Below are 9,930 nucleotides of genomic sequence, written 5' to 3' on the forward strand. Positions count from 1 at the left end.
TTATCAGAGTCAATACTGTTTATGCCAAATTTCGTCTAGGGGCGATCTTTGGCTTAGGTCGACACTAACTAAGCAAGAGTTAAATAAAGGAAGACAAAAAGAGACACGACACAGAGAAGTGTTGACGCGGAAAACCCAGGAATAAGGTAAAAAACCGCGGATAGCTATGAGGCTATCAATCCACTAAGTTTCCTATACGATTGTTTGTGTATTATTCTAGAAATCAATGTAGCAAAACTAAAGAACGAATACAAGAGTAATATGAATGCTTTAATGGCTTGAGAGTATGAGAGCTTGAGTTAACGTGCCCCTCGCTTGTCTTCGTCTTCGTCCTTTTATAGGAGATTTCCAACGGTCTAGTTGGTTGAGAGAATCCCACAAAGATAGGGATATCTTTGTCACACGTCTCTTTGGTCTTCAACTACCTCCACGTTTCTCGCGCATGTCTTGGACTCATTCCTGCTATCATGACGGCGCTGCCCATCATGGGCTTTAGGTTAACTTATCTTTATCGGCCTGTTCAGAGATGACGCGTCTCTGTTGCTTGCGCGTTGTCGCCTGTCCTTCGTCGTCTATGCCTCGTCATACGACGCTATGTCGGACGTATCTCCCTGGAACTATGTTTACCTGCGACACGACAGAACCTGGTTGACACGACATGATCAAACGTTAGTGCAGTTATGTCGTTAGTCCAAAAAGTGGGATAACAGTTTGCCCCCAATTGTGAATTTGCGGAGTCATACAGAGCAAAAGAAACAATTCAAATTTAAAAAATAAAAAACCGTCTTCAACTGCCTAGTTCGTGGGACAAAACCGTTCAAAATTCCAGAGTAATAAATATCGATTCGCGACATGCAATAAAGTTCTTCACACCAAGATTTTTCAAAAAATTTCTAGATCTGAAAGCAGGAGAGAGAAGAGGGAGAAAGTGAAGTCGATTTTCGCACTGAATTTGCCCGATTTCAGGTAAAATTTGCTTTCTTTTTTCGATTTTCCTGTAGAATTCTGTAAGTGAGATGGGTAGATCTAAGTCGGTTGTGGTGAAAGGAAAGGGGGAGTCGGGATCCACTCGGGTTAAGTCCCTTAACCCGATATATTCTACTGTGGTGGACCCGGCGGCGTTTGTTGAACTTGCTGGTTTGCCGCCGTCGGCGTAAGTGAAGATTCCCGGCTCGGACGAGGAAGCCTTTGACTGTCCAGAGGGGTATGTAGTTATGTACGAGTATCCGTTCATAATTGGCTTCAAATTCCCTTTCACTCCTCTAGTTAGGTCCTTTATCGAGGTTTTCCATTTGAGTCCGGGTCAGTTGATGCCCCAGATATGGCGGGTTTTCACGGTGGTGCATGGAGTCACTGCAAACTGGCGAGCGCCGTTTGATCTGTCTGACTTGATGTATACTTACAACCTAGCGCTGCAGAAGTGTTGTAGGTATACCTTGGTCACGAAGAAGGGGAAGACGAACTTAGGTGTCGGTTTAGGTGTGAACGACAGGGGTTGGCAGAGTCGTTTTGTCTTCGTAGGCAAAGATTCTCTGGGAGATAAAGGGCGTTTTCTGGTCGAGGGATGGACGACGGAAGGTAAATGTGTTGTTTTGTCTTTGTTTCTCGTCGTTTTACTGAACGTCGCCTTACTTGGTTTTGTTTTGCAGTTGTCAAGGCGTCGTCGTTGACTGAGTTGAACGCTGATTCTGAGGATAAGTATCAGAAATTTTTGGGTTACTCTGTCGAGGATAGGTCTTTTAGTCGTGACGGGGAGTTTTTAGACGAGCAAGAGGTGAACCAGTCAGGCGACGTCGCCGAGGAGGAGGAAGTAGACGAGGAATCAGGTCAACTGACTCGTCGTCAGAAAAGGTTGGATTTGCTCGAAGAGGTAGTGGCAAACTCGTCGTCCACCGAAGGTGAAGTAGGCGATATGGCTGACAACTCAGGTATTTGACGTTTGTTTATTTTTGGGGTTGTATATATTTTTTGTTTTTTCTTTGGGTAGTGTTTGACCTTGACCTTTTGTATTGAGTGTAGAGCACACTTTGTCGTCTAGGCCTGTGTCGAGGATGTCTCAGAGTGAGATTCAGGAGCGTGCGAGGAAGCGATTGAGGTCGTCCTCGACTTCTGGTGGACAAGGTATGACGGTCGTACCTCGATTTTCTGCGATAGGTTCGTCGGCTGAGACGCCTGTCGTCCTAGGAGTCGAAGGTTTTCATCCGATTGCTTCGTCGTCGCCTCCGCAGCCGTTCAAGGCGTCGTCTGCTGCTGTCGACGTTGGTAAAGTGTCTGCTTCGTCGGCCAAGAAGCGTCCTGCTGAGAAGAATCCCGTCGAGGATACGGTTATCACTTTGCCCCCAAGCTTCTTGGGTGATGAAGAGGCGTCTGTTATATGGCCTTTCGCTGATCGTTTGATCTTGCCCACGACGTATCGACGATATCACGAGGTGGATCCTCTTCCTGTCGCGTCGGACGCCGCTGAACTTAGCCTGCGGGTGAGTTTTATTTAATTTTTTCTTCTTTTCTTTTTTGTTTGCAAAAAATGTGTGTTGTGTAAATCTGTTTTGGCGTTGGTTTTGCGCAGGCGTCGCAGGCTGCCTTGGCTGTGCGTAGGCAATGTTCGTTGCTGTGCGACGAGGTGACGAATGCGCGGCAGCTGGCGGCGACGGCGAAGAAGGCGGCCGTGTCGTGGGAGGCAAAATGGAAGGCTGCTGAGAAGAAGGTCGTGGACCTCGCTGCGGTGGTTAAGGCCAAGGGTGATCAGTTGAAGGGTAAGGATAAGCAGTTAGCCGACGCGGCTAAAGATTTGGAGAAAGTGAAGGGAGAGTTGGCCTCGACGACGGAGGAGTTAGATGGATTGAGGAGCTTGTACGACGCCCTGCAAGAGGAGGCGAAAGACGTCGAGGCTCTCGCTATATGGAGGACGCGGGCGCAAATGATGTACTCCTGCTTGATTGGGGAGACTAGCATTTGGCCGTGTCAGAAGGAGGTGGACGACTACCTGGCCAATGGCGGTACCATGGCTGATCTGTCGGTGCCCGTGGTGGATTCGGAAGAGTTGGCGAAGACGGCTGACACCGCCAGTACTGAGGCGACAGAGGTGGACGCTGCTTTGTTGGTGGAGGACGTGCCTGTTCTGGAGCAAGAGGGGGAGGTGTTAGCCGTTGGGCGCGAAGAGGAGGCTCTTGTCGTCGTTCCTCAAGGCGAGGCGTTGGACGTGGCGTCGGTGGAGGTGCCAGTCGTGACTGACGTCGTCGTGCCCCCAGAACAGGAGTCGGAGCAGGAGGTCGTGGCCTCTACTCAGGAAGAAGGGATGTAATAGTTTGTAGTTTTTGAATTTCTGTTGGTTTTTGTGTTTTGTTTGCGAATTTCTTTACTCGTCGTCGATGGCGACGACGAGGTGGTTTGGATGACTTGTGTTTTGTTTTCGTGTTTTGGATGTTTTTACTCGTCGTCGGTGGCGGCGGCGAGGTGTTTGGATAATGTTTGTGTTTGTATTTCGAAAGTCGTGGCCTCAGGGGTCGCGCAATTTGTATTTTGCTATATAAGTGTGTTCCTCTCTTTTTCTTACTCGTACGTTTTTTGTGACTTTTGTGTTTCGAAGCTTTTGTCGTGCGTCGTGTGGCATGTGTTTTACGGGTAACAAATATTGAAATGGTGGCATTACATGTATGTAAAACAGTACCTGCGTCGGTTGCTCGTTGTTAATCACTTGGGATTCGTTTTTTGTCGTGCGTCGTGTGTTATCTTCTGCAAAAGAAAACATGGGTTGCTAGGAGGATTGGCCGTTGGGGATGCCAACGGCCCTCCGATGCCTAAGTCAGTAACAATTCCAAACAAATAAAGCGACAAAAAGTAACGAAGAAGGTAGAAACGATGGTACGACAACTGATAAAATTGGCTACGACGGATATTTTAAAAGTGATAGAGTTTAAGATGTGTAGCGTTCCAGCTTCGGGGGACAGACTTGCCGTCTTTGGTGACGAGCCTGTATGCCCCCTTTCCGACGATTTTATCGATCAAGTATGGTCCTTCCCAAGCTGGCGCGAGTGTACCTGCGTTTAATTCTTTTGTGTTTTGGAACACTTTGCGCAACACCCAGTCACCCTCCTTGAACACTTTTACTTTGACGTTTTTGTTGAAGCATTTCGCCACAATCTGTTGTTGCGACGCCATTCTTATCAACGCCGCTTCTCTGAAGTCTTCTGTGTTGTCGAGATTTTCACTAAGTTCGACGTCGTTCTGCTCTGGCGTCATGAGTCCATATCGTGCACTGGGCAGCGTCACTTCAGGGGGTAGTACTGCTTCGCACTTGTAAACGAGTGAGAAGGGAGTCTGTCCCGTCGCCGTCCTAGGCATCGTCCTGTTGGCCCATAGGATGGATGGCAGCTCTTCTGCCCATCGTCCCTTCTTATCGTCCAGCCGCTTTTTTAGCGATGCGATGATTGTTTTGTTGCTGGACTCCGCCTGTCCATTTGCTTGGGGGTATCTTGGCGTTGACGTCTTTAGCTCAATGTTCCACGTCTTGCAGAAAGCATTAGTCTTGTCGCTGATGAATTGGGATCCGTTGTCGCATATGATTTCTGATGGCACTCCGAATCTGCATATAATGTTAGTCCATATGAACGAACATACCTCTTTGTCTCTTACCTGTTGGAACGCACCTGCTTCTATCCACTTAGAAAAATAATCTGTTAGAGCTAGCATGAAGACCTTTTGTCCTGGGGCGACGAGTAATTTACCGACGATGTCCATTCCCCATTTCATGAAAGGCCACGGAGTTAAGGTGGGGTGTAAGAATTCAGATGGTTTATGTGTCATACCTGCGTGTCGTTGACATTTGTCGCACTTAGCTACGTACCTCATTGCGTCTTTGAGCATCGTTGGCCAATAGTATCCGTTTCTTTTGATTCTGGTTGACAGGCTTCGTCCTCCTTCATGTCCGCCACATTCTTCTTCGTGGTATTGCTTTTGTAGTCTTTCCCATTCTGTTTTTTCTGCGCATCGCATCAACATTCTGTTCGCTGATCTTTTAAATAGTATACCCTGCAAAATAACATATCGTGAAGCTTTGAAAAGTATTTTCCTGGCCTCGAGCTTGTCGTCGGGTAGGGTTTCATGTGTTAGGTAGTCGAGGATGGGCTTGGTCCAGCTGTCAGTGTTTGTGGCTGATAGGACGAGGCTGGCATCTTGTGGTACGTCTTTTTCAATAGCGGGTGACAAAAGGTGTACTAGAGGTATGGTCGAGAATGGTGACTTTCTGAGTGCGGATCCTAGATTGGCAAGGGCGTCGGCTTGCGTGTTCAAGTCTCGTGGCACTTGTTTAATGGAGAGGGGTTTAAATTTGGAGGCTAGCTTTTTTGCTTTTTCGAGGTATAAGGTCATTTTCAGGTCTTTAGCCTCATAGTCGGCGTTGATCTGGTTGACGATTAATTGTGAGTCGCTAAAGATGTTGAGTCCGCTTGCCCCCAATTCTTCAGCTAGCGTCAATCCGGCGATTAACGCCTCGTATTCTGCTTCGTTGTTTGTCGCTTTGAAATCGCAGCATATGGCTTGTGCTATCATGTCCCCTTGTGGTGACTTTAGCACGACGCCTAGACCTGCACCGCGAAAGTTAGACGAACCGTCGACGAAGAGAGTCCATACCTCTTCTACGTTATTGATGAGTTTGACCTCGTCGTCCGCTATTTTCTCCAAGTCGGGGCTAAAGTCTGCCACAAAGTCTGCTAGGGCTTGCGATTTCACCGCCGTTCTTGGTTGGTATTTGATGTCGAAGCTTCCTAGCGCCATCGTCCATTTCTCCATTCGACCTGTTAGTTCTGGTCTACGCATCACATACTTGATTGGATAATTAGTCATCACCACTATTTGGTGAGTTTCGAAATAATGCCTTAGTTTTCTAGCTGCAGTAACGAGTGCTAAAACGAGTTTTTCGAGGGAGGAATACCTGGTTTCCGCTTCTAGTAGCGACTTACTTATGTAGTAAACTGTTTATGCCAAATTTCGTCTAGGGGCGATCTTTGGCTTAGGTCGACACTAACTAAGCAAGAGTTAAATAAAGGAAGACAAAAAGAGACACGACATAGAGAAGTGTTGACGCGGAAAACCCAGGAATAAGGTAAAAAACCGCGGATAGCTATGAGGCTATCAATCCACTAAGTTTCCTATATGATTGTTTGTGTATTATTCTAGAAATCAATGTAGCAAAACTAAAGAACGAATACAAGAGTAATATGAATGCTTTAATGGCTTGAGAGTATGAGAGCTTGAGTTAACGTGCCCCTCGCTTGTCTTCGTCTTCGTCCTTTTATAGGAGATTTCCAACGGTCTAGTTGGTTGAGAGAATCCCACAAAGATAGGGATATCTTTGTCACACGTCTCTTTGGTCTTCAACTACCTCCACGTTTCTCGCGCATGTCTTGGACTCGTTCCTGCTATCATGACGGCGCTGCCCATCATGGGCTTTAGGTTAACTTATCTTTATCGGCCTGTTCAGAGATGACGCGTCTCTGTTGCTTGCGCGTTGTCGCCTGTCCTTCGTCGTCTATGCCTCGTCATACGACGCTACGCCGGACGTATCTCCCTGGAACTATGTTTACCTGCGACACGACAGAACCTGGTTGACACGACATGATCAAACGTTAGTGCAGTTATGTCGTTAGTCCAAAAAGTGGGATAACAAATACTAAGTCTATTTGGTTTGTGAGATTCTCAAGTTTAATGAGCCAAGCAATGAAGCAACTAGACAAATTTAGATAATTTCAGGGGATTGTGAGCATATTCAATTTTTTTTAAAAACACTATTTGCTTTTAAAATTTGAGTGACTTGTTTTTTTGTTTTTTGACATGAGCTTAAAGAAACAAACTAAGAAATATTATTAAAAGACAGTAAAGTTAAAGCTGCTTCTATGGCAAGGTCGTGTGCTCTCTGCACTATTATGCGATCCACCTCGTGACTTATGATTAATAGCGTAAAACTTGTCGTGGATCTTTTTCGACGATGCATGGATGAATATTATGATCAAAGAGATACAAAAAGAATATACCATACCAAATACTCCGTACAAGAGGCCTTATTTAACTATATTCTTTTCACCTTAAGGGAAAAAGTTTTGTACTAATAGATTAGAGCATCAATTGTAAGGGTAGCTCTTATTTTCCCCCTCTTAGTCTCTCTCCTCATCCACCTCAACATCACTCTTAATAAGAGTTAGCTACCAAAAAATACAAGAAATATACTAACTCTTATATACTACCTCTTATGTAGCTTTTTCATATTTTTTATTTTATTTTTAATATAAAAATATCAAAAAGCAAGCATAAAAGCCGCACAATATTCCACCTCACCCCCCTCTTATTTTCTAAGAGCTACCTCTTATTTAGAGGATGTCATAATCAACCTCTAAATAAGAAGGAGCTAAGAGTTATCACATTTTAGCAAAGAGCTAACTCTTAAAGAGAGATAAAAACTAAGAGGAGGCTAAGAGATAGCTAGTATTGATGCTGCATGGTCAGAAAGAAAGAGAGCTCTATTTTGGTTTCTAGTATTATAATACACTTCATATATTTTATTTTCATTATGAGCAAACAATATTGATCACGGAGTATAAACTTATTTGTTACTCCATATCAAATATTTCACCCATACAAATTCTTATTTTAAGTGGTGGTGCAATAAATGTTGTACAATGAAGTAAAAATTAATTCAAAATGGTTAAAAATTACCCCGATATATGTAAATACTAGATTTTAGCTTGTGCGATGCACAAATTTTATTAAATTGTTGAGTTAAAATAAAACTTTTATATATACCAACTGCTATATTTATGTATTAGATTAGGTTATTTTTTTATTTTGGATTGAATTTTATTTTAGATTTATTTTTTAATTATTAGAGTGTTTGGTTTTGGATGAAATTGTATATGCGCAATATTAATAATTAATTAATAAAAATATCTACGTGGCGCCTAATTATTTATCTACGTGATACTCGACTTTTTTTAATTCAAAAATAATTTCAAAATATTATTTTACATTGGCCGAAAGCATTAAATTTCCTACGTGGCGCCTTAATATTGGATCAGTGTTTGATTTTAGATTGAATTTTATTTTATATTAGTGTTTGATTTTGGATGAATTTTATGTTAGATTAGTGTTTAATTTTGGATGAATTTTATTTTAGATTTTTTTTTAATTATTAGAGTGTTTGATTTTGGATGGAGTTGTATATATTAGTAATTAATTAATTAATTAAAATATCTACGTGGCACCTAATTAATTATCTACGTGGCACTCGATTTTTTAATTCAAAAATAAATTAGAAATCTTATTTTTCATTGGCCGAAACAAATAGTAATCCTAGGTGGCGCTCTAATATTTCAGCAAATATGCATCCTTTATATATATATATATATATATATATATATATATATATATATATATATATATATATATATATATATATATATATATATATATATATAATATACTAGAATTAAGCCCGTGCGATGCACGGATCAATAAAGTAAAATTACAACGGGAATGCATGATTTGTTATTTATTATGGGGTAGCACGTCGTAGAATATATATTTCACTTAAAACACGGGATTTGAGTCCGTCAATGAGATTTTTTTTTTGTGTGTGTGTGTGGGGTAATGTAGCTGCATTATATAGAGCATGGTAGTTGACTCCTAGCTAGTAAAATTTATCTCATATTATCTTTTACTCCCTCCGTTCCTAAATAAGTGTCACATTTGGGCTCCGGCGCGGTAATTAATAAAATTGCAAAGTGTGTAAGAGTTAATGATTGAGAATATTTTTTTTAGGGAAAGGATAAAGTAGATAATTGTTTAATTGAATAAAGTACAAATAAAAGTGGATGTGGGGATTGAAAGTGGAAAAGTGTAGAATATGTAAGTAAAAGTAATCATGATTTATAGAAAAGTGGGGAAAGTGTATGGAAAAGTGTGAAAAGTGTATGAAAAAGTGGGAAAAGTATATGTTCAAAAATAGAAATGTGACACTTATAAGGGAACGCCAAAAAAGGAATTGTGACACTTATTTAGGAACGGAGGGAGTACTAAGTATTTATTTATCTATTTAGACTCATAACAACATTTATCTCCTATTATCTTTTTACGTACCAGTAGTTGAATCCTATTAAAATTACTAAGTATTAATTTATCTATTAATCTATCCTTTATCTATTTGGACTCCTAGAAAAAGTTATCTCTTATTTTTTTTTTTTATCAGTAGTTGACTCCTGTTAAATTTACTAAGTGTTTATTTATCTTTTACCTGGTCTTTATTTATCTATTTTTATTTTAATAAATCTGAAATAAATATTAGTTTTATATATTTTATTTATCTATTTAGACTCCTAACAACATTTATCTCCTATTATCTTTTTACGTACCAGTAGTTGACTCCTATTAAAATTACTAAGTATTTATTTATCTATTAATCTATCCTTTATCTATTTGGACCCCTAGAAAAAGTTATCTCTTATGTTTTTTTTTTACCAGTAGATGACTCCTATTAAATTTACTAAGTGTTTGTTTATCTTTTACATGGTCTTTATTTATTTATTTATTTTTATTTTAATAAATCTGAAATAAATATTAGTCTTATATATTTTATTTATCTATTTAGACTCCTGACAACATTTATCTATTTAGACTCCTGACAACATTTATCTCCTATTATCTTTATACGTACCAGTAGTTGACTCCTATTAAAATTACTAAGTATTAATTTATCTATTAATCTATCCTTTATCTATTTGGACTCCTAGAAAAAGTTATCTTTTTTTTTTTTAAGTAGTTGACTCCTGTTAAATTTACTAAGTGTTTATTTATCTTTTACCTGGTCTTTATTTATCTATTTGTTATTCCAGTAGGAACACGCACAAGAGGGGGGGGTGAATTGTAATTAGAACTTTGATAAAG

At 40.7% G+C, this 9,930-nt stretch overlaps 1 protein-coding gene across 1 annotated transcript; it reads right to left on the bottom strand.

Moving 5' to 3' along the window:
• Positions 1–4,487: 4,487 nt before the first annotated feature.
• Positions 4,488–5,772, bottom strand: LOC130472130 (uncharacterized). The gene is made up of 2 exons (XM_056842578.1): positions 4,647–5,772; positions 4,488–4,582 (listed from the first exon to the last, which is right to left on the bottom strand). The coding sequence occupies exons 1-2, from the start codon at positions 5,770–5,772 to the stop codon at positions 4,488–4,490; spliced, it is 1,221 nt and encodes a 406-aa protein (XP_056698556.1).
• Positions 5,773–9,930: the final 4,158 nt, after the last annotated feature.

This window comes from Spinacia oleracea, chromosome 4, assembly GCF_020520425.1.
Source record: "Spinacia oleracea cultivar Varoflay chromosome 4, BTI_SOV_V1, whole genome shotgun sequence".
In the NCBI taxonomy this organism is placed as follows: domain Eukaryota; kingdom Viridiplantae; phylum Streptophyta; class Magnoliopsida; order Caryophyllales; family Amaranthaceae; genus Spinacia; species Spinacia oleracea.

Excerpts from the sequence above, each read along its gene's own strand:
- LOC130472130 (XM_056842578.1), bottom strand. The coding sequence starts at position 5,772 with ATGGCGCTAGGAAGCTTCGACATCAAATACCAACCAAGAACGGCGGTG. Across the intron at positions 4,583-4,646 it reads TTCTAAGTGGATAGAAGCAG|ATTCGGAGTGCCATCAGAAA; the intron begins GTGCGTTCCAAC and ends CATTATATGCAG.